Here is a 25,566-nt window from a genome sequence, read left to right on the forward strand (position 1 = left end):
GTGTAACATGGAGGTAACCGATTTCTAAGGAATTGGTTTTTAGGGTGGACGGACATTATAAAATTTAAGAGGCCTATTATCCCCAACAAAGAATGATTATACATTGTTTTCCCCATATGCTTCTTGCATGTTAGTTTGCTTCTTCTTTCAAAGTTGGCATCCCTCCCGGTTCTTTCTAGTATTTCTCCAACAAGAATGTCTTGGTGCTTACTCATTAGATAGGAAATTATTGAGTATTTGGTGTGCTTACCCCACAAAAGTAAACAATTTTCATCTTTGGTTTGCTTTCCCCCGGAAAGTAATCAATTTTGATCTTGAAGTTCATGTCAAGCTAAATATTTCTGTAAGAATGCACCTTGTCTCAGTTAAGTAAATGTTTTCTTAAGCTGGGAATCATTTTTGCTTGTTACATAAACAGATTTAAGCACAAATTATATCATGTTCATTTTGTGGTTTATTAAAGTTTATTGGATATCTTTCTTTCTTATTATTCTATCATTTTATCAGGACCACCAAGGTTGTGTGAATGCGCTAGCATGGAATTCAAAAGGTTCTCTTCTGGTGTCTGGATCAGATGATTCAAGGGTATGGCAAGAAAATTATTCTGTTTAGTTTTTCTCCCTTTGCAAAATAAATTGCTCTCAATGTAGGTGATTTAAAAATTAACACTTTTACTGAATCCTGATCACACGACTATGCACAATATAGAAAGTACCCAATATGGGTATATCTGGAATTATGACATCTTTTGAGCAATTTTTCAATATATGGATGTGTTTAAAATCAAACTGTAGCTCTCTAGGGTTATTTTATTGTGTTTAATGCTGCCATCATTAGAAATAATTTAAACTATCTGTCTTATTTACCTGGCTTGATATTCATTAAAATTTGAAACTACTCAGGTTAACATCTGGAGCTATGAAAGCAAGAAGTTATTGCATAGTATAGACACTGGTCATTCTGCAAACATTTTCTGTTGCAAGTTTGTTCCAGAGACTGGGAATGATCTAGTGGTATCTGGTGCTGGAGATGCCGAGGTCTGTTTCTTTTTTTCCAAATGTGCCAATTGTGCAGAGTTTTAATCTGTAGTAGTTCTCGTGGGCAAATCTGAACACATCCATGGTGGTTTATCTAAACTAGCCAAAATATAAACCTAACTTACGTTATTCGATGCAGCAGTTTTCTATCCTGAGCATTAGTATCTTCTTTGTGATCAATGATGGATTTGTGGTCAGGTCCGAGCTTTTCGTCTGTCTCAATCAAGTGGAAGAAGCTTTGGAGGATCTGGTATAGAACAAACAGCAGTCTTTCGTTGCCATTCAAAGAGAGTGAAAAAGATAGCGGTAAAATTAATAAATATTATTTCCTTCATTTTTTTAGCGTCCTAGTGCAGAATAAAGTTTGCAGTACTTTAGACTTCATTTCTATTGCTGGTACAAGAAGGATCAATGATAATTACTCATAACATGGCTGTTAAATGACAAAAAATTGGAATGTTTTTGTTGATTTTTATTGGTTCATTGAAAGTTTCTCAAAAGCATATGCTGTCCTCTGCATTTACAAATTGCAGGTTGAAGAAGGTAATCCACATGTTGTTTGGAGTGCAAGTGAAGATGGCACTTTAAGGCAACATGATTTTCGTGATGGTGTTCTCTGTCCTGCTGCTGGCTCTACAAATCAAGAGTGTCGTAATATTCTGGTGAGTTTCGGCCTATTCAGAACTTTTTCCGAATCCGACTTTGTTTCATGTTTTATGCACAATTCTGAATCATAATCTAAATTGTAGGCTTGCCAGGTCACCTTTGCAACGTTTCTCCTGCTCTTTAGTGGAATTAAACCACGAGGGAGGCTTCCCTAAATCACCTAGCATGATATTCTAATGCTATGGCTTAGGGTGATGTGTAAAAGGTCTATTCTTGGATAGAGTACCGGCAAGGCCTAATATGGCCCAGATGTGCTGTACTAGGGTTCAAATACTCTATGCCTAGACCAAGAAATAGGCTGCTATAAGTTAGGGTTTGGATGATATGCAATGAAAGGGTATTCAATGTCATATAGCAGCCAAGAGAAGATCTTAGAATGATATTCAGCTACAAAGGACCAAGATCTTCCAATACTGTAATGTCCCTAATGTAAATTTTAACAGTAGATACCATAAATGAACTTGAACAGCAAAATAATCGTAAATAGACACAACCAACAAATTGATACACAAATAAATGCCGATAAAATCACTGAGCCATTTTATTAATCCACTAAAAAGAGTACATCAGCATGAAGTAATAGTGTAACTTGAGCTTGCCAAGCAAGCGGAGCAAAACCCAGAAAAAGATCTCTGAACCAATTGATGAATGGCTCTGGCAATGATGTTGATGGCCTGGTGAGAAGACTGCTGCAAGCCGTTACTCCAAAAATGCTCTCTCCAAACTCCAATGAAACATTGTGGGATTTCTGAGTGAAATGTCCTCAAGAGAGCTGGGTTTTTGTCCAACACCCACTAGCACACCCGAGGGTTTCTGTCTTGTGGCTACCAATAAAGTGGAGAACCGGGTTCTCAACCTCTCATACAAGAAGAAATATCAAATCCGAGCTGTCCACCAGTGGTCTCCTCCTCCTCTCTTATAGATTGGATGGACCCCTTTGGAATCCCCTATTTTATTATTATTTTAATCATGGAGCACTTTTCCCTCTTTTATTTAAATTAAAATATTCTGTTTAATGTGGGAAAAGGGTAAATTGGCCACCATGTCTCCTCAGGTCACTGAAACTCACATCTAACCATCCCATCTTGTAGATCTTCTCGTTCCGTTTCCAACGAGCTATAACACCAAGGTGTTATGTCAAGTATTCCTCCTGGAATGCCACCTTAAACGTAACTTTGTTTTTTGAAAGTTGCCGGAATGCACCGGAATGAAAGACAAATCGTGCGGATGATGAAATATACCAAGCGAATGCCATCACACCTCATAGAAACTCCTCAAAACCCCTCCAATATCCCTTGGGCCTGCTGATGACACCAACCTGCACCTGTGAGTTGTGACCTATTTGCCGCCAACTCTGAAAGTCCATCCTAACCATGTCATGAGGAACACTAGAAAAAGGAACATTACAAATCTTCTCGCCCCAAGATTGCTTCCCCTTAAGCAATCCAAACTTGTGGACCAATCTGGTGGGCCAACACAACTGAGACCCAATGCCCGAATCCCATATGAACCACTGGGTGACGCTCTGCCTCTGTGTCAACCCACCATGAACAGACGCCGTAATGCTTAGATGCCAGAGCAATCTCTGACTGAACCTGTCAAGAACGAGTATCAAGGTTCCATGGCTCTTGCTGTGCTATAACTCCAACCATGAGTGCTACTCCATCCATTGTGTACCAACTCATCACCTCTGTCCATTGTCCAATCCAACCTTTGGCATAGACCTAGGTCAACCTCACCATGTTGATGCTGTGCTGAAACATTGATGAGTGGCCAACCTACATCCTGCTACCAACTGAAGCATGTAGTATCCCTCACCTCTAAGGGCTCCTGCAGTACAATGCTCCTGACTAAATATGATGCTCCATTAATAGGGTACCAGCTCATGATCTCTCGCCAATCCAATGCATGGACACCTGTGTAAGGAACAAGTCTACTAGGTTGATATGTGTCCCTTCTCAACTGATGATGCTCTATCTGGTCAATCAACTAGATCTGTCTACCGAAACCTGCCCCTCTTTGTATAATAGGAAAAAGTGGGCAAGATGTGCTACAAGCCCTCTCTATGCACTCCTGGAGAGGGATGCGGCCTGGAAATATTATAGCTTTACCAGATGCCACTACACCTATCTGCGATGCATCAATGGCTAGGCCCAAAGATGGATGCATCACCATCTCTAACAGCTCCTTCCTCTCATTGGGAACTCCGCGCTCCTGCCGTCTACTAGCCTCCTGCAAAACTACCCTGTCAGCCTTCAACACCTCCTAAGGACAAGTGTCTACAAATATTGCCACCTTGCTAGATGTCTGTACATCTGTCTGCTCCTCATCAATGGCTGACCCCAAGGGTGGCTACTCAACCTCCTCCATCACGGGATCAATATGAACCTCTAATTGGCTCGCCCCAAAAAGGCTCATCATGCATACTGTGCCCATTCTCCTCCTCCGCTGACTCGTTCTCCACCATATGTTGATCATGTTGAATCATTACTGGTGACTTATCATCTTGGATGGTCTCCCATAGGGTCCACTGACTGCTCACCATACACACCAGAATATAAATCTGGCTTGCTGTCAACAACTCCACATGACTCATGCTCCTTAGAGGCATCCTCGTATGAGCCCATGGACTAATCCAGAGAAGAATCCTCACCTTGAAAGTCAGAAGGAACCTCTATCATCCCCTCAATGTCACTCAAGCATGAGTGATCAGGTCCCGAAGGTCCCTTGCAAATGAAGTAGAGACCCTTCCTCCTTAGATCATTCTTGTTGCATGATCCACCAAACCTGAGTAGCTCCTCCCTAGTCAATTGTCTCCTGAAGAGCCCAATGTTTTGCTCTATGAAAAGGCCAAGATTAGATCAACATCATCAAAGGATTACCAACATCACTACCCAATACCAAATCACCATGGTACTCTTCATGCATACTCTCCCCAAAAGACAACAATCAATTAGTGTCTCATAAGTTCATAGCTGTAACACCCCACCGCACATTACCCACTTTAACATATTTACCAGGATAAACATGAGCTGGGAGTTACTATGCATGACCAAGCTTCCAAGATGCAGTTACAGAAATGGGGTCTAATTTTCCTAGCACATGTTATTCATTTTTACAAACATTCTGTGACCATGGTACCTGTAAGTCATGGATCCATAATTTTCTCATTGTTTTCATTAGTTTTATCAGAAATTCATCAAGAAAGCTTGCTTCCCTCTCATACTAGCTGCAATAAAACACAGATTAGCTCATGCATCCATATAAAATATCCATGAACTTGTCAAAACCATGAGCAAGATCAATAATAAGAGCACTTCATATAACAAGAAATACACCATGCATGTAACATGCACTTAAACAGTAATGGAGCCATGACAAACCAGTCACATAATCAACACATTGATCTTCATTAAAGAATAATGCATATTAACATATGCATAGTGCCAACCAAGTCAGAGACTTCCATGTTCCACCCGACCATAGATTGGGTTGATCCAATTCTATCTTTCAGCCCAATCACCCCCGTGCCATATTCCAAGCCTGGATTTGGGATTACATGGGATGAACCAAAACATAACCATACGGGAAATCCAGAGGAAACCACCTCCATTCTCAAGCCACAATGATTTCACCTAAGGCAAGGTCCAAAAATCACCAAAACCAATACAAGCTTGTGTTGGTCAAGGTTGTCATTGATGTCAATATGACATTGTTATTGATGGAAAATATTCTTGTGATGCGTGATGTTGCCCTAGATGCCCATGAAACCCAAGCTTTGGATAGCTCTTGATTATTGATCACAATGCCCTAGTGATGCAAGCCCTAGAACTAATGCTTGCTATATGATGTTCTAGCCTAGGTGAAGATGCCTTAGCCCTAACATATTGATGCAAGTCCTAATACTTATGTTGCCCTACATGAATGGAACCCTAAGCCTATGAAGAAGACCTTCACATACATGAATGGAGCCCTAATCCTAATGAAGAGTACATGTGAAGGACCCCGCATAAACTTGAAGGACTAAATCTATGAAGAAAGAGCCTTGGCACTGTCCAAAGCATAAAATCCTAAAAATAATGATGACAGTTCAAAAAATCCAAGTTTCTTGATGGAAAATTGACCTCATTGAAGAATGTAATTAACACCATCTTGTAGAGGACATTTTTCCCTTTCTAACGAGCTATCGCTCGCCTTCTAACTCCTCATACGCTGTGAGAAATTGAATTTTCAAGTTTGAATATAATATTTTTTAAGGCTAGCCAACCTAAGCCGACTTGTAGACCCATGTCCCTTGGCCAATGGACGTGACTCTTCGTCAAAATGCAAAATGTGTATAAATATGATGTTAAACACTTCATTCTTGCATCAATTTTTTGGTGATCATTTCAGAGAAAAGATATAGAACAACAAGGAGGCCGAGAGGACTTAGTAATCAACTGTTTGGGCAAATTTAAGGAGGTCGAGGAGGAATATTGCTGTGATAAGCTAGTTGTGTAAAGGAACAGTGGACAGAAAACCACTTCGAACCTGTTCTCATTTACATTACAGCTCGGATTTGTTGTTTAGGATTGTGGACAACTCGGATCATGATCTCCAGATTCCTGTACAAGCTTGGAAGGCTCAACAGTGTCCTATTGCAACTCTTACACCACAAAATTTCAGTTTTTTGGAGCTCAGATTTTTGGCAACAAGTTACAGACCTGTCATCATTATGTGAGCTGGGATTTGTGATCTGTACAGTCTCTTCGGGAGTTCAGATTGAAGGCTCAAAAACTCAGTTCATCATTGTTGACAACATATAGTTCATTCCTGTAGCTACCACCTGTGATTGCAGACTGTGGAGGATACATTTCAGACATTCAAAACCACAGAGCTCAGACCTGAGGTCAAACTGTGGACAGTTTTCTTTAGAACTCAGACTCTTTGATGGCTAGATCAGTGACCTGTTGGAGCTTAGGAAAGAGGCTCAGATCATTGTTTAGACAAAAGGACAGTCTCTTGTTTTTACTTCGGATAGGTGTCTTGCTGAAGGTCGTTTTTTGAAGGACAACCATCTAATGTGTGGAAAGTCCTGTGGATGAAGGCTCAGTGGTAATACTACTGTGAAGCAGCTTGGACTATGATTCTGCTTAAAGAGGTTGAAGATTTGTTGAATTGAGACTTCTGTGATCCATAACAGTGATAAGAAGAGATTCGGCGTAAATCACATATAGAAAGACCTTTGTCAACGCGTTTCGAACCAACAAGTGTGGTTCATCGTCAGGACAAGTTGAAGAAACAGATCCAGCTTAGCATGTTAAATAGTCTGAGCAGAGACTCAAACGGCTACTTTTGACCTTAGGACCCAGGGCAAATTATTAATCATTAATTTAATATTATTATTATTTTTAATATTAATATATATATATATATATATATATTTTTAATGGTTAGTTTAAAAAAATTAATTTATTAATAATTATTAAAATATATATATATATATATATTCAAGTTATAATATTAGGTTATTAAAAAAAATAAAAATAAAAAAATAAATAAAATACTTTTAGAGGTTAGTTTAAGAAGATAATTTACTTATTTATTTAAATTATTTAATAATATAATACATATATAATAATAGGTTGTTAAGGACGAGAATAATTTCAATGGTTAGCTTAAAAAGTAATTTATTAATTTATTTATTAATAATCATATATATATATAAAGTTAGGGTTAAAAATATAAATAAATAATTTAAATGGTTAGTTAGAAAAGGTAATTTATTTAATTTAATTAAATTATTTATTATTATATATTAATAATATAGTCTTAATATAGGTAATTTTTTTAATTAAATTATTTATTAAATATAATTCATATTATATTAGTAATATAGTCTTGATATTAATATATTAATAATATTAGTAGTCAAATTATTATTTATTAATTTAATATTATTATTATTATTCTTATTTATGGAAATAAGTTAAATTAGGTAGAAATATATAGGTAAATAAAATAATTTTAATGGTTAGTTTTAAAAACTTTAATTTAGTTTATTTATTTAAATTATTTATTAATAATTATATATATATATATATATATATATATATATATATATATATATAAGATATACTATTAGGTTATTAAGATAAAAGTTAGGTGGGAATTAGTTAAATTGAGGACCTAACTTTTTTACAAACAAGGTAAATGAAAGATGCTAGTTAAATCAAATAAATAATAATAATAAAAATCAGCAAATAAATAAATAATAATAATATATATTCGTTAAAATAATCATAATAATAATAATAATAATAATAAGTAAATAAATATTATTTATGATAATAAATACCAATATCAATAAGGGAAAAACGGAGCGACACAAAATACACAGGAGAAGGATTGGAAAGAGTCCAGAGCAAGAAGGATAAACCATAGGAGATAGGAAGGCTCCAGGGGAATGATGAAAGCGAAAAAGATGAAAGAGGGGGGGAGACTAAGAAGAAAGGGCAGTCCAACATCTACTGATCTTCCAGCCTTCATCTCTATTGAGATTGTTAGGCCTTCTTTCGATCTCAATAGCTTCCCTGAGTTTACGATGATGGAACATGGCAACTTTGGCAACAACCTTAGCCTCCTCAATACTAATGTGATGCTTGGTCTTATCCACATGCTCTGCTAGCGCTGAAGACTTGGTTCTCCCATGTCTTAGGTCAGCTGCATGTTCACTAATCCTCTGATGGATGGAGCGCCCTGTTTCCCTGATGTAGGGGGTCCCACAAAAACAAGGGATCAAGTAGACACCCTTCATGTCCTTGGGGTTAACGGGATCTTTAACCGATCGGAGGGAATTACGAATAGTTTTGAGGGGTCTAAATGAAGAGGGAATATCATACCTCTTAAGGATCCGGGCAATCTTGTCCGTGGTTCATTGGACATATGGAAGGTGGACACCTAGTCGGCGCTCCTTAGGCTCCTTCCTAATAACTGCATTTCTAGATGCTTTAAGGAAAACCTTCTGACCTAGGCGCCTACTATATCCATTTTCCACAAAGACATCAAGGAGATGGGATTTCTCCTTATCAAATCTCTCAATATCAGAAATCCTGAGGGCACGAGTAGCGAGGGTGTTAAGGACACCCATCTTCTGAGCAGGGAAATGATGGGAATCAACATGAAGATACTGCTCAGTATGCGTTTTCTTCCGGAACACAGAGTGGGAGAGATAGCCGTCCTTATTCTTAGAAATAAGAATATCTAGGAAAGGGAGGCAACCATTGACCTCTTTCTCCATGGTGAACTTAATGGCAGAGGACTGACCGTTGAGGTGATTGAAGAAGTGATCCAGCTCCTCTTGGCCATGGGACCAGATGACGTTAGTGTCATCCACATACCTTTTCCAAAGCTTCGGAAGGAGACGAGCCGAGGCTAAAGCTTTGGCTTCGAAATCTTCCATAAAAAGATTCGCAACAATCGGGGAAAGGGGGGAGCCCATGGCAACACCACAAGTCTGTTCAAAGAATTCACCCTCGAAACAGAAGAAAGTGGAAGTGAGACAGATCTCAACCAGATGCGCGGTATCGGGATCTGTTAGGCGATAGATCACTTCCAAGGCCTCCTTTATAGGGATGCAAGTATAAAGAGAGACCACATCAAAGCTGACAAGAATGTCCTCAGGGTCCAGCCTAATATCCTTAAGCTCCTTAATGAAGGAAGCAGAGTCTTTAACGAAGGACTCAGTGCGGCCTGTTGGCATTATGATGCATGTGTTGTACTTGATGGCAACCCTCTCATAGAAGAACATCTCACTTACATATAACTGGATCAATCTACAGATGTGACTAAATGCATGGGATGCAGGACAGCTCAAAGGAATAAGAAGATCAAGTTCTAAGTATGACAAGTTAGCTTTGCCATCAAGTCCAAAGGGGGAGATTGTTGGCATTATGAGACAAGTGTTGTCCTTGATGGCAAAATGACAAATTATAGTGCAACAGGTCAGTAGCAAAGAATTGATGATCAGACTACAAAGAATGAAGAAAGAAGAGTATATACGCAGGTTCACTATATACCAAGTAGGGTATACACGCAGGTTCACTATATACCAAGTCGCGTATACGCAGGTTCACTATATACCAAGTAGGGTATACACGCAGGTTCACTATATACCAAGTCGCGTATACGCAGGTTCGCTATATACCAAGTAGGGTATACACGCAGTTTCATGCACGGAAAAGCGCGTACATGTCGGAAAGCTTACTTTTGGTCTGTGGTAGTTAGTCCTCAGTATTTGAACCTATGGTTTTGGACCATGGTATCTCGACAAGTGTGTTGATCCCAAGTATTGGGCTCTTGGTATTGATTTATTATGGTTTTGGACCGTGGTATTGAACAAGGCCTAAGACTATAAAAGGAGAAGAAGATCATTAGGCAAGTGCATCCGAAAAGTCTTGAATATCTGAGGATGTATGAGATCCAGTATGCAGGTTATGGGTTGATGATGCATTGCTTGATCTGAGCTAAGGAGGGATCTCACCGGTGGATGGAGAACAAGATCTAAGGATAGATCGGGATCAAATGGTTTGAAATGAACTATTTCTATATGATTGATTATGTTTATTCTAGATCTGTATACTGATGCATGCAATGATCTGAACTGGGTATAACTTAAGTTTGTAATCGCTGCAAGTCATGATTGAATATTTATAGATCTGTACGCGGGTTGGCTTTGGTGTAAGCGCGTATGTACGCAGGTTGAGTTCATTGTAGTAGCGTATACCTTTTGAGCTATGATATTTGAAGTTACAGGTGGTTCTAGTTGTTAAAGGGTTCTGATGACAGTTTAAAGGTGTCAGTATTCTGCATATCTTGTTTGGCTGATTGTGTTTAGCTTCAATATTGATGGATGAGAACTAATATTGGATCAGGATTATAATGACTCATATTTATGAGATTTGATGGACTAGATCTGGGTGCTAACGCATATATTATCCTTGTATATGTCATGATCTGGTTATGTCTGAAGTCAGGAAGGGCAGCAAAGTTATGAATAAGTGATTAATGACATATACGCTGGTTCATCTTAATGAAGTTGCGTATACACGCAGGTTCGGCACTTCCAAGTAGCGTATGCACTCTGATGCATGATTTTGATGGTACAGTTGGTTTTGATTGTTATTGCAGAGTTCTGCTCTGTGTTCTAGTGACTGTGTTGTTGACAGGGTTTCAGTGTTTCAGTGATTCAGAGATTGATGATGCTAGTATTGATTGTTTTGTGCTTCAATGATATTTATGGGTCTAGTATGAAAATTTGATGAAACGTGGCCTTTCAGATTATGTGTTGTGCTTCAGGAGTATCCAGACTGAAAATGTATGAAACGTGGTACTTGGAGGAGAGAATATTGTAGGCCGGCGCCTACGTACTAGTATCTTAGCTAGTACAAGAACTTAGGAGGTTGGAGCTCCCTTCCAGGAAAGCTGGAGAACGAGAGAGAGTTGTAGCTCTCTGCAGGTTGTAGCCTGCGTACTGGTAAAGGACTGCACCAGTACATTGTAAAAGAAGTTTCTTAATAAAGGAAGATAGAAACAAATTGCAGCAGGTGGTTTTCACCCACATTGGGTTTCCACCTTATATCATGGTGTTCATGTGTGTTGCTTATGTGTGTTGATCTATCTGTTTTACTGCTACTGTTAACTGTTAATATGGCTAATAATGTTCTGATGCACCCATTGAAGATCACATAACTGAATCATGAGTTTAATGGTTATACGCTAGTTGCAATAGACACAGTCGCGTATATACGCGGGTATACTTAACTGAAGTAGCGTATATGAATCTGAGTATGAAAATGAAAAAGTTTTATTGATTAGATAATACTGATTCACCCCCCCTCTTAGTATTATTTCCAACACGGCCGACAAGGGGCTTAAGTTTGAGAGCAAGGAACTTAGCAAGAAGGTAGGTTGGACCACCAATGGTGTTGACGATAGGCCTTAGAGGGGCCCCTTCCTTGTGGATCTTAGGTAACCCATAGATCCTAGGAGTAATGGGACTGCTCTCAATGAGTTTGTGGCACAGGGAACTCACTGAGCTACTAGACTTGATGGCGAGAGCCACTGTCCTAGAAATCTTCTTCAGAGGGTTCTTGGGCAGTTTTTTATAACTGCCACTATTGTGAAGATGATCTAACATCTTCTTACGGTAATCATCCTTGTTAAGGATAACCGTAGCCCCTCCTTTATCAGCCTTCAGAATGACAATATCTTCGTTCTGATTTAAGGATTTCAGGGCAGAGAATTCCTCATTGTTGAGGTTCTTTCGAGGGGGCTTAGCCTTTCTAAGGACGACAACACAATCCTGCCTAATAGTGTCCTTGATATTATCCGGAAGATCCCTAATCCCGAATTCTACGTCGCAAATAATGTCATCCACCGGGATGCTTCTAGGGGCAAGGGCAAAATTTAAACCCTTGCTTAAAAGGCTAAAAACAGAAGGGGAGAAAGAAAAACTAGAAAGGTTAACTGTTGGACACAGATTGTCATTGATGTCAATATGGCAATATTCAGGAGGAGGAGACAGAGCATATCGGAGCCAAGAGGAGCAGACCATATCGGAGGAGCCACATATATCAGAGCAAGAGGAGCCATATCGGAGGAGTGCCAGAGCAAGAGGAGCCATCGGAGGAGCTATCGGAGCAAGAGGAGCCATCGGAGGAGCAAATGAAGCAAACAGAGCCATATCTGCCTCAGATAACATTATCGGGAGCTGTTCGGGCGATCAAAACCCATATATGCCTTCATTAATACTATCGGGAGTTGGTCGGGCAATGGAAACCCACATATGCAGGTATTAATGCTATCGGGAGTGTTTGAGCGCCCAAAATCTACATATATGCATTTATAATAATCAAATGCCTTTTTCCTTTTTGGCGGAAACAACACAAGTTAAATGTGTTTCGGCACATATGGACCCGATGACATATATATATATATATATATATATATTTCGCCAAATCGGCGATTGGGGAATGGAGAATGGAGGATGCGATATGCGATTTAGCGCTGACCGTCCGATCTGAAGGAATAATGGACGACGAAGATCTAATCGGCAATCGGCATATATATGCGCATCGGAGGAGTGGAGCCTTTCGGAACCACCGAAGTGAAAGCTCCGAATTAACGGAGCCGAAATATTATGAAGCCAGTATAAAGTAGATCGGGTCCGGAAAGGGCCTTCAGCAGTGCAAAGTTCCGACTTCCGGAGCCGAGTCCCTTATCAAGTGGAGTGTAAAATCATATCGGGTCCGCTGAACTCTTGTATCGCATCGGAGCAGCGGAGGTAGCGATCGCCGAAACCATCCGGAGCCGAAATCATATTAGAGAGCAGCCTAAAGGGAGATCGGGTCAGCGAAACCTTCGCGTTACAAATCCACCGAAGCGAACTTGCCGATATCCTGGACCCGAATTCAATATAGAGACGGGAGTATAAGAAGGCGTCGGGTCCGCGTTCCGTCGGAGGATCGGGACTATTGTTTACAGCGAGTGCCGATATACATCGGACCCGAAACCAACATAGAAGGGAGTCTAAAAGGGCATCGGGTCCGCACCTCGTCGGAGGTCAGGACTTAAGAGTTATTGCGACCGCCGAAATCCGGACCCGCCGATAATTGTAAAGGCGGGTGCATAATAATTGAAGTCCGGCATTTGAATTAGAGCGGGGGTTTATAATGTTTTCCGTGTATTAGATGATACATGGCCGCAGGGTTAAGGTATATATTAAAGCGCTCGGTGATGGTTGATTAAAGCGCTCGGTGATGGTTGATTAAAGGCTCGGTTGGTGGCTTCTGATGGTTGATAAAACGCTCGGGTGGTGGCTTCCGATGGGTGATTAAAAAGCTCGGGTGGTGGCTTCCGATGGTTGATTAAAACGCTCGGGTGGTGGCTTCCGATGGGTGATTAAACGCCTCCGATAAAGCCTGTAAGGTATTAACCACAGGTCAAGGGCCGAGTTTTATTTAAGAAAGGGGAGTTTGGGTTTTTCTACTCAGATTTTGTAACACGTGTATAGACAGAAGAAGCAAAGGAATGGAAGCCGAAGTGTCAAGCGATCAAGTGAGGAGGAAGCCAAAGAGCTAGCATGTAAGAGGAAACGAATGGACAGGGGCATGGAGCATATAAAAGCAGCAAAAACAGAGAACTGTAGTTGTTGTTCGTGGACGGTATAACTTGACCATGAGATAGTGGAAGCAGCAGAAGAAAAGGGGGCAGCAGAAGCAGTGGAAGCTGGAAAGAGCGCAGCAGCACACCAGTGTATACCAAAGAGGTTGGAGCCTCAGAATTGAAAAGGATTGAAGTCCTTGGGAGTTGGTGCTCCTAAGTCCAAGATTGGTGTCTTGGCAAAATAGAGTTGGTGCTCAGGAGGTTGGAGCCTCACCTAAGTCCAAGTTGGAGCTTGGCAACCAATTGTGACAATCTATTTATTGTATTTATTTTACTGCACAGTTATATTAATAAAATCATTTATTCCTGCTGTTCATTTTGTGTTCTGAACATATATGTTTTAACTAGTAAAACAATAGTGAGAAAAAGAAATACTGATTCACCCCCCTCTCATATTTCCAACAATTGATATCAGAGCCGGCTTCTTCATTCTAGCCTAACAGCTTGAAGAAGGATCAACAACCATGATGAGAAATCATGAAGCATCAGGAAAAGCTCCTCTGTTTGATGGCACTAACTTTGGGTTTTGGAAGAAAAGAATGACTTACTATTTAATGTCCCTTGGACCTGAAGTTTGGCATTTTTGTCAAACTGAATACCGAGCGACTTCCACTCTTCCAACAGACCAAGACGAGAGGAAAGCCTACATTGCAAATGCAAAAGCCATGAACTCTATCACCAGTGGAATCACTGATTCCGAGTTTACAAAAATCATGCACTGTAACTCTGTCAGAGAAATGTGGGAGAAGCTAGTTAGCTTGCACGATGGAGACTCAAAAGTCAAAAAGACAAAGCTTCAAACTCACAGAAGACAATTTGAAAGTTTGAGGATGGAAGAGGAAGAAGATATTGCAGCATACCTCCTTCGAGTAGCTGAAGTGGTAAATTCCCTGAAAGGATTGGACGAAAAGGTTGAAGAAAGTACTATTGTACAAAAGGTATTAAGGTCCCTTCCAGACAGATTTGACTCCAAAATAAGTGCTATGGAAGAATCAAAGGATCTTGACACCCTCAAAATGGATGAACTCCATGGAATTCTCACTGCCTATGAAATGAGGAAAGGTGGACCTAGCTCCAAAGATGCAGCATTCAAGGCCTCAAAGTCAAAGAAAGGGAAAGAAAGGAATGACTGTAGTGATGAGTCAGATGTGGAATCCGAATTGGCTCAATATGTACGAAAGCTGAAGAGAGGATCTAAGCTTAAAGGCAAGTATCCTCTTATCTGTTTTAAATGTGGTAAAATAGGTCATTATGCAGCAAAATGTCCTCATAAACAAGACAGTGATGATGAAAGAAATTCTAAAAGAATGACATACAAAAAGAAAGGGTTTAATAAGAAAAACCTTCTCTCCAAGCAAGGTGAGTCTGATGAGGATGAGTTTATGGTCATCAAAAAGAAATCATATGAGGAAAGCGATCATGATGAAAGCCAAGAAGCATTATTCATGGCACTCACAGATGATGATGACTCAGGGCCAGAAGGAAATGTGGATGAACTGTTAATAAGTGCCATTGAAGAGAACGAGAAACTGCGGAACAAAATTATCTCTCTCAAAGTGGAAAACGAGGAAATAAGGAGAGAAGATCTCTTGGAAACAAAACTTAAGGAAAAAGAAGAGACTTGTGAAGAACGTGAGGCCGAAGTAGTATCTCTGAGAAAGGAGTTGGAGCAAATTAAAAAGGGTTGTAAAAGCTCTCAAATACTTGATACTATTATGAAAAATCAAAAACCTCAACATGATAAGTCTGGAATAGGTTTCAAGGGAGAATCCTCAAGCACTAAGAATAGTGCGAAAAGCTATGCCGATGCACTTTCCTGCAACCCAAAAGATGAAAAAGTATCTTATCAAAAGTGCATCCTAGATTCCAAGAATAAAGAAAGAGTTACTACAAAGAAGAATGTGAAGTCGAATCATGGACACTACGGAAAATACAAATCTGTACCCCACCAAGGGCCCATCAAAAATCCAAAGGACGAGGGAGGAGTAATTCTGAGAAAGGAAAGCGAATTAAACCGTGGTTACTTCAAAACCATATTTCTTGGACAATGTTTTCACTGTAAAAACTTCGGTCACCAAGCTAGACACTGTATGGCTCGCAGAAGTGAAAAGACAACGCGAAAGGACCTAGTAATCAACTCATATGCTCCCAAAAGACAGGGACAAATCAAAACCTTCAATTCATTCGATCCCTTGACTAAATTTGATCTGACTTGCTCTTTTTGCTACAATAATGGACACTATGAACAAAACTGCCCACTCAAAGGAAGAAAGACGAGCAACAAGATCTCTGCAATGGACAAATGCGGCCTGGCTCTATTTGCGCAAAATAATGGAAACCAGTGGTTTGTGGATAGTGGGTGCTCCAGACACATGACAGGAGACAGAAGGAAATTTATCTCACTGAGCAAAAAGGAAGGAAATGTGTCCTTTGGAAGCGGAATTGGCAAAATTGCAGGAAGAGGAACAGTTACTCTGATCAATGGAAAAGGAAAAGCTCAAGATGCTCTGCTGGTTGACGGACTCAAACACAACCTTCTGAGTGTCAGCCAAATTTGTGATCAAGGACATAAGGTTTTCTTCAACACCAAAGACTGTGAAATAAGGAACTCTGTCTCTGGGAAACTTGTGGCAAAAGGAGTAAGAACACCAGACAATATTTACGTTCTGAACGAGATTCAGGAGAACAAATGCTACTTGAGTCAGGCAAATGAGAGTTGGTTGTGGCACAAGAGACTTGGACATACCAACTTCGAAAATCTGGTCAATATCAGCAAGATCAAAGTTGTACAAGACATCCCAAGGTTGTCCAAACCAAATCAAGCAGTGTGTGGTCCATGTCAACATGGAAAACAGACCAGAACCAGCCACAAGACAAAGGAACACTATACATCAAAGCCCTTGGAGATCATACATGCTGATGTGTGTGGGCCAACTAGAAATCAAGCACTCCAAGGAGAAAGGTACTTTGTATTATTTGTTGATGATTATACTAGAATGATGTGGATATATTTCATAAAGTATAAATCTGAAACTTTTGAGTGTTTTAAGAATCTAAAAGCCCTTGTAGAAAATGAAAAAGATTCAAAAATTAAGTGTCTCAGAACAGACAGAGGAGGAGAATTCACATCAAACGAGTTCAGAGAGTTCTGCAATATTCATGGAATTAAAAGGGAATACTCGGTTGCCAGAACACCTCAGAAAAATGGGGTAGTTGAAAGACAAAACCGAACTGTCCAAGAAATGGCAAGAACCATGCTGTTAGCAGCAGATCTACAACCTAAATTCTGGAGGGAAGCAGTAGGGACAACTGTCTATACATTGAATCAGACTCAATTGAGACCAAATTGTGACAAAACTCCTTATGAGCTATGGAAAGGGAGACCTGCTTCAGTGAAGTATTTCAAAATATTTGGAAGCAAGTGCTTCATAAAAATAAATGATGGTTCACCTGGAAAATTTGATTCTCGGGTTGATGAGGGGATATTTCTTGGATATTCTCCACGGAGCAAGGCTTACAAGTGCTACAATTTTCGACTGAAGAAAATAGTGGAAAGCATCGATGTAAAGGTTGATGAAGATCTTCCAGAAAAGGAAATTGAAGAACAAGAAGATGACTTTCTCATTGAAGAAGAAGAATCTAAAGAAGAAGAGATAGATGATGAAGAAGAAGATGATGAAAGAGAACCACCTCATACCCCTTCAAAGATGAAGTATGTAGAAAGATATCATCCAGAAGAACAGATCATTGGCGATAAAGATGAAGGTGTGCAGACCAAAAGAAGGATAACAACCTCACCCAAGAGAAAAGCCATTGCCCTCCTATCTATGATAGAACCAGAAACATTCATAGAAGCAAGTAAGGATCCTCATTGGGTAAAAGCAATGGAAGAAGAAATGTCCCAAATTGAGAAGAACAAGACATGGGAGCTGGTACCTCGTCCAAAGGACAAAAACATAATAGGGACCAAATGGGTGTTCAAAAATAAAATGAATGAGGAAGGACAGGTTATCAGAAACAAGGCAAGACTTGTCTGCAAAGGCTTTTCACAAATTGAAGGAGTTGACTTTGAAGAGACATTTGCACCAGTGGCCCGTATGGAAGCTATCAGGATGTTCTTAGCATTTGCTTGCTCGAAAGGATTCAAAATCTATCAAATGGACGTGAAATCAACATTTCTAAATGGCGAACTCAAGGAGGAAGTCTACATGGAGCAGCCAGAAGGTTTTGATCTGACAGCAGGAAAGGACCTAGTCTGTAAGTTGAAAAAGGCTTTGTATGGGTTGAAACAAGCTCCTAGAGCTTGGTATGCAAGACTGGATAACTATCTCCAACAACAAGGCTTCAAAAAGGGAGTGGCTGGAAGCAATCTATACATAAAGACAGATCAAGGTAAGTTACTAGTTGCTCTTGTTTATGTCGATGATATGATTTTTGCTAGTAATAATGATGAAATGAGCCATGAATTTTCTCAAAGCATGGCAAAAGAATTTGAGATGTCAATGATTGGTGAACTATCCCACTTCCTTGGACTTCAAGTATCTCAAACCAGAGCAGGATTGTATATATCTCAAGCCAAATATCTAAAAGACATGCTCAAAAAATATGGAATGGAGAACTGTGCACCCATGAGCACCCCCATGACCACAAACTGCAAATTGAGCAAAGATGATGACTCCCCTCTAGTAGATGCAACTCATTACAAGTCAATGATTGGAGCCCTCCTATACTTAACAGCTACACGACCTGACATAATGCAAGCAGTAGGAATGGTGGGAAGATTTCAATCGGCTCCCAAACAATCTCATTTATTAGCTGTAAAAAGAATTCTCAGATATTTGAAGGGAACTTCTGATTTTGGTCTCTGGTACCCAAAGAGTTCAACATTGACTGTAACTGCATACACTGATGCTGATTGGGTTGGAAATATAGATGATCGGAAAAGTACTAGTGGAAATGCATTCTTCCTAGGAGACTGTTTGGTATCCTGGCTCAGCAAAAAACAGTCATCCATATCATTATCCACAACCGAAGCCGAGTATATTGCTGCAGCAGACTGTTGTACTCAGATACTATGGATGAAGGAAGCGCTAAAGGATGTAAACATATGTACAGATCAACCAATTACTGTTTATTGTGACAACACTAGTGCTATCAGTCTTAGTAAAAATCCAGTGATGCACTCAAGAACCAAACATATACCAATCAAGTATCATTTCCTCCGTGAGCAAGTAGCTGAACAAAACATCGCTCTGGAATATATAAGTACTAAGGAGCAGATAACTGATATTTTCACTAAACCTCTTCCTCGGGAAGCATTCGAACACCTGCGACAAAAGATGGGAGTTATTTCTTTATCATCACTCAAGTCTATTCATAAAGATGCAGCAGGACAGGGGGAGCAACTTGACAGGGGGAGTGCAGAAGAATATTGCCATCAATAACAAAGGGGGAGATTGTTGGACACAGATTGTCATTGATGTCAATATGGCAATATTCAAGAGGAGGAGACAGAGCATATCGGAGCCAAGAGGAGCAGACCATATCGGAGGAGCCACATATATCAGAGCAAGAGGAGCCATATCGGAGTGCCAGAGCAAGAGGAGCCATCAGAGGAGCTATCGGAGCAAGAGGAGCCATCGGAGGAGCAAATGAAGCAAACAGAGCCATATATGCCTCAGATAACATTATCGGGAGCTGTTCGGGCAATCAAAACCCATATATGCCTTCATTAATACTATCGGGAGTTGTTCGGGCAATGGAAACCCACATATGCAGGTATTAATGCTATCGGGAGTGTTTGAGCGCCCAAAATCTACATATATGCATTTATAATAATCAAAGGCCTTTTTCCTTTTTGGCGGAAACAACACAAGTTAAATGTGTTTCGGCACATATGGACCCGATGGCATATCTATATATATATATATATATATATATATATATATTTGCCAAATCGGCGATCGGGGAATGGAGAATGGAGGATGCGATATGCGATGGACGCGATATGCGATTTAGCGCTGACTGTCCGATCTGAAGGAATAATGGACGGCGAAGATCTAATCGGCAATCGGCATATATATGCGCATCGGAGGAGTGGAGCCTTTCGGAACCGCCGAAGTGAAAGCTCCGAATTAACGGAGCCGAAATATTATGAAGCTAGTATAAAGTAGATCGGGTCCGGAAAGGGCCTTCAGCAGTGCAAAGTTCCGACTCAATGTTGCATGAAGCGGGAGCGAAGCGGAAGCGTCATTTTCCAAAAATCTAGGAAGCGAAGCGTCCGCGGAAGCGTCTGCTATATATATATATATATTTTTTATATTTTTTTGCATTTATACTCAAAACAAACATCCCAAATACCAAATTAACTGTAGAAGACATGAAAACATGCATATTTTTGCATAAATCAAGATAGATATGGCATCCATGATTCCATTGTAGTTACTAGTATGTACAACAATCATCTATATTCTAGCTATTACAAACATACATCAAATTTTTAAGCATATTATAAAACATAAAACATTTAAGCATATTATAAAACATAAAACATAGAGCATATTATGATTTATCTAGCAAGTGAGCAACTGTCAACATTTGTCATGTCCAAAATTCAAATAATAATGTTTACAAAATATGTCACTTGGTCACCGCCAAGCCAAAAAGGTTCAAAATTCAAATTCACAAGTCTACAAGTCTAATGAGTAATCTATGACAAAAAGTAGTAGATTGTGAATATATCTACTAATCTCTCCTCCTTCCACCACGAATAGAACGTGGTGGCGGGCCTCCACGTGGTGGCAATGAAGAAGATGGTGCCTCTGGAAGTCGTGGCACTGAAACTGATGAAGAAGAACCCCCTGCTGTTGGTGTTGAACCATGGAACCTAGGAACCAAGGGACCAGATGAGGGAGCATCTGCTATATTTATATTTTTTTTTGCTTTCATTTGTCACCCTAACCCAAGGTGGACCCACCCCCAACAAGCAAACTCACCTAAAATTTAAAAAAAAATTGAAAAAAAAAAACGATTTTCTAAATGCTTTTCCGGAAGCTTTTCTGGAAGCGTCTCGGAAGCGTCTTGGAAGCGTCTGGGAAGCGCCTGGGAAGCGTCTGGGAAGCGCCGTTCGAAGCGCCAACGCTTCCAAATTTCCAGGAAGCGTCTAAAAATTTCGGAAGCGCGCTTCGCCATTTTCGGAAGCGCGCTTCCGGGGGCGCTTCCTGGGCGCTTCCGTACGGGGCGCGCTTCGGGCCTAGGATCCGGGGGGGGGCGCTTCCTGCAACATTGTTCCGACTTCCGGAGCCGAGTCCCTTATCAAGTGGAGTGTAAAATCATATCGGGTCCGCAGAACTCTTGTATCGCATCAGAGCAGTGGAGGTAGCGATCGCCGAAACCATCCGGAGCCGAAATCATATTAGAGAGCAGCCTAAAGGGAGAGCGGGTCCGCTAAACCTTCGCGTTACAAATCCGCCGAAGCGAACCTGTCGATATCCCGGACCCGAATTCAATATAGAGACGGGAGTATAAGAAGGCGTCGAGTCCGCGTTCCGTCGGAGGATCGGGACTATTGTTTACAGCGAGTGCCGATATACATCGGACCTGAAACCAACATAGAAGGGAGTCTAAAAGGGCATCGGGTCCGCACCTCGTCGGAGGTCAGGACTTAAGAGTTATTGCGACCGCCGAAATCCGGACCCGCCGATAATTGTAAAGGCGGGTGCATAATAATTGAAGTCCGGCATTTGAATTAGAGCGGGGGTTTATAATGTTTTCCGTGTATTATATGATACATGGCCGCGGGGTTAAGGTATATATTAAAGCGCTCGGTGATGGTTGATTAAAGCGCTCGGTGATGGTTGATTAAAGGCTCGGTTGGTGGCTTCCGATGGTTGATAAAACGCTCGGGTGGTGGCTTCCGATGGGTGATTAAAACGCTCGGGTGGTGGCTTCCGATGGTTGATTAAAACGCTCGGGTGGTGGCTTCCGATGGGTGATTAAATGCCTCCGATAAAGCCTGTAAGGTATTAACCACAGGTCAAGGGCCGAGTTTTATTTAAGAAAGGGGAGTTTGGGTTTTTCTACTCAGATTTTGGAACACGTGTATAGACAGAAGAAGCAAAGGAATGGAAGCCGAAGTGTCAAGCGATCAAGTGAGGAGGAAGCCAAAGAGCCAGCATGTAAGAGGAAACGAATGGATAGGGGCATGGAGCATATAAAAGCAGCAAAAACAGAGAACTGTAGTTGTTGTTCGTGGACGGTATAACCTGACCATGAGATAGTGGAAGCAACAGAAGAAAAGGGGGCAGCAGAAGCAGTGGACGCTGAAAAGAGCGCAGCAGCACACCAGTGTATACCAAAGAGGTTGGAGCCTCAGAATTGAAAATGATTGAAGTCCTTGGGAGTTGGTGCTCCTAAGTCCAAGATTGGTGTCTTGGCAAAATAGAGTTGGTGCTCAGGAGGTTGGAGCCTCACCAAAGTCCAAGTTGGAGCTTGGCAACCAATTGTGACAATCTATTTATTGTATTTATTTTACTGCACAGTGATATTAATAAAAGCATTTATTCCTGCTGTTCATTTTGTGTTCTGAACATATATGTTTTAACTAGTAAAACAATAGTGAGAAAAAGAAATACTGATTCACCCCCCTCTCAGTATTTCCAACATTAACAACCTTATTATTCCGAGAAGAAGGGGGAGGAATAACCGAGTCCTCATCCTTGATATTGTTAAGAAAATCTTTATCATCATGGAATAAAATATTATCTTTGTGCAGTTGTTGGAGAAGACATAAAGAAACCTTAATTGTAGCTGCGGAGTTAAATTTCTCATGAAGTAATTTTGAAGCAGCCTTGATGATACCTTCTAAGTAATTCTTTAAAGTGATCCAGAGGCATTGCCAGAGAACAGTGGCAAACTTTTTGTGAAGATTGATTTTACGTGAAGTGACCTTGGAGACATCTTGTGAAGCATATTTGGTGTCTTGTTGAAATTTTTTTGGAGTGAATCTTGCAGGTTTAATGAGTTAACGCTGACAAATATTGGAAAGTACTTTGTGGAAAGCAATGCATTGAAATAGCCTTGGAGCAGAGAAGTATTTGGAACTCTTGAAGAGTTCTTGGGGCAGCATGTTAAAGACACTTTTAAGATTTCTAGAAGCATATTGAAGACGCATGATGAATCGCTCATGATGCAACCTTGAAGAGATTTTGTTTGGGTACCATGAAGAGTAGTGGTGACACCTTCATGAGAAGACAAAGTTGTTTTTGATGAGCTGACTGCCTTGAAGATCGTTCGAGGGCAGCGCTGAAGGTGAAGATATTGACAGGGCTTGTTGAAGAAGATATTGGGAACTGGGAAGAATCACTGAACTTATCTTGAACAATTGAAGCATAGGGTTGGAGCCCTAGAGGATAGGAGTTTTCAAGAAGACCAGGTTGGTGTCTGTACTAGAGATAGGGTTGGAGCCCTAGAGGTTGGAGCCTCATAGAGACAAGGTTGGTGCCTTGGGAAGATAGGGTTGGAGCCTCGTGAAGTCCAAGTCAATGGTTGGCAAAGTACAGGTTGGTGTCTAGTAGATTTGAAGATTGGTGTCTTCATCTAGGGTTGGAGCGCTGCAATATATTTTACTTGATTTATTGTAAAGAAGAGGATTGAAGTCCTCGTTATTCCTTATTAATAAAAGTATTTATTCTTATTGTTCATTTTGTGTTCTAATTATAAGTGATCTAACTGGTAAAAATAACAGTTGAAAAGAAATACAAATTCACGGCCCCTCTCAGTATTTCCAACAATTGGAATCAGAGCCAGTGCCTTCACTCAAAGCCTAACAACTTGAAGGTAGATCCTTAGAACACAAATGTCAAAGTCAGGGAAGAAGACTTGCAAAGCCGTTGAAGGTGTCACCTCCTCAGTGGATAATCAAATTGGGAAAGCTCCATTGTTCAATGGAAACTTTTTATATATGGAAGGCAAGAATGAAGCATACCTTAATGACTCAAGGCTTTGAAGTTTGGGAATCGGTGATTACTGAAAACACGATGGAAGAAGGGTCCAAGGAATACAATGCAAAAGTGATAAAAGCAATCTTGAGTGGGCTACCAAATCCTATAAAGGCCAAAGTGGAGAAATGTTCATCGACAAAAGATATGTGGGACAAATTTCAAGATCTTCACTCAAAAGGAGCATTGACCATAACCTCTAATCAAGAAGATGATGAAAAGCAAGAAGGAAATCTAGAACCCATAAAGGAAGCTGAAAACAAGAGTGAAGACATCAAGACCAAGGAGGACCTAGAAGATGAAGAAAATGAAGAAAATCTCAAAGAAGATCTCAAGGCAAAACTTGTAGCTGCCCTAGAAGAGATAAGCAGTCTAAAAAAGGAAAATGAGGAGCTCAAGATGCAATCACAAGATGGTGGCCATGACCTTGACAAGACAAGGAAGGAAGTTGACCTATTTAAGCTTCAAGTAGAAGAAAGAGATGAGGAGCTCACCAAGCTAATTTCATCAAAACAAAAAAAGGCATCATGAAGAAGTCATATGACAAATCAATTGGATAAAGCAAAGAAAAGGGAAGACACTTTGTCAAGCCATCTTAAACAAAGACACGAGGACTTGAACAAACTTGAAGCGAAAATTTTTCAACACAAGGAAGAGGTCTCCTCCCTTAAATCTTAACTAGAGGAAGCAAAGAAACAAGCACAAGGAGCTGAAAAGGTGATGGAAGCTTTGGCACTCCTAGAAGGACAAGTCGATGAAGCAGAAAAGGAAAGAAATGCCATGACATGCCAACTAGAAGAAAAGGATGAAGAGATCTTCAAATTAAAATCAGATATCACCTCACTTAAGGCCCAATCATGTGAAGCAACGAGAATGAAGGATGAAATAAAGAATCAGCTAGCAAAGAAGGATGAAGAATGCAAAATGATGAAAGAAGAAATTGTTCTTCTAAGAAAAGAAGTTGATCTTCTAAACAAGAGTCTAAAAATCTCTCAAACCCTAGATGACATCCTAAGTCATCAAAGATCTCCTCTTGATAAATCAGGTCTTGGTTATGCTGGTGAACCCTCAAACAAGAATGATGCAAACTCTAATGCTTTAAACAACAAGGATGTGGAGAAGCTTGGAAGAAATATCAATGCCCCCAGTTCCAGCAAAAGCAAGGAGAAGAGTCAAGATGACATTGGAAGAAACCCTCCTCCAAGAAGATATGCAGATGGTGTCAAAGATGCAAGAGGCAATGGATATCATCAAAGGATCCCAAGGCAGAATGACTTTAGAAGTACATCAAGGCAATCTCCATCCTCTAGGTACCAAAGTATATTTTTTGGTTATTGCTATTCTTGTACAAATTTTGGGCACATGGAAAAGGATTGTAGGGCATACCACAAGGACAAATATAATGGTCCCCATCAGTCTCCTAGAAGCAACTTTGCAAGAAGAAATCATGCCTCTTCATCTATGTACAAAAGGGAATGCTTCAAATGTCATAATATTGGTCATATGGCTCGTAATTGTAACTTGAATTGCGTCCCTAAACAAGATAAAACCATTACTACCAATCATGAAAGGAAAGTTACACAATTATGGAGAAGGAAGCAAATTGGATAAAAAAATGTCTTGAACACTCAAGGCATCAACCTATGTTGTTGATCTGTTAA

The 25,566-nt window shown here is 40.3% G+C and overlaps 1 protein-coding gene across 7 annotated transcripts in view; it reads left to right on the forward strand.

Annotated features, from left to right (window-relative positions):
- Nucleotides 1-25,566, forward strand: part of ASG2 (transducin family protein / WD-40 repeat family protein) — a 397,489-nt gene that overhangs the window by 22,016 nt on the left and 349,907 nt on the right. For all 7 annotated transcript variants that reach the window (XR_016266869.1, XR_016266868.1, XR_016266870.1 and 4 more), the window contains 4 exons: nt 508-585; nt 903-1,037; nt 1,236-1,343; nt 1,571-1,699. Coding sequence is in view for 4 of the 7 variants with exons in the window: in XM_089459353.1 (XP_089315479.1) it covers nt 508-585; nt 903-1,037; nt 1,236-1,343; nt 1,571-1,699 (450 nt within the window). In the remaining 3 variants the exon portion in view is untranslated. The remainder of the gene's footprint in view (nt 1-507; nt 586-902; nt 1,038-1,235; nt 1,344-1,570; nt 1,700-25,566) is intronic.

Source organism: Pinus tabuliformis, chromosome 7, assembly GCF_031772625.1.
Source record: "Pinus tabuliformis cultivar Carrire ecotype Pingquan chromosome 7, CPIR1, whole genome shotgun sequence".
Taxonomy (NCBI): domain Eukaryota; kingdom Viridiplantae; phylum Streptophyta; class Pinopsida; order Pinales; family Pinaceae; genus Pinus; species Pinus tabuliformis.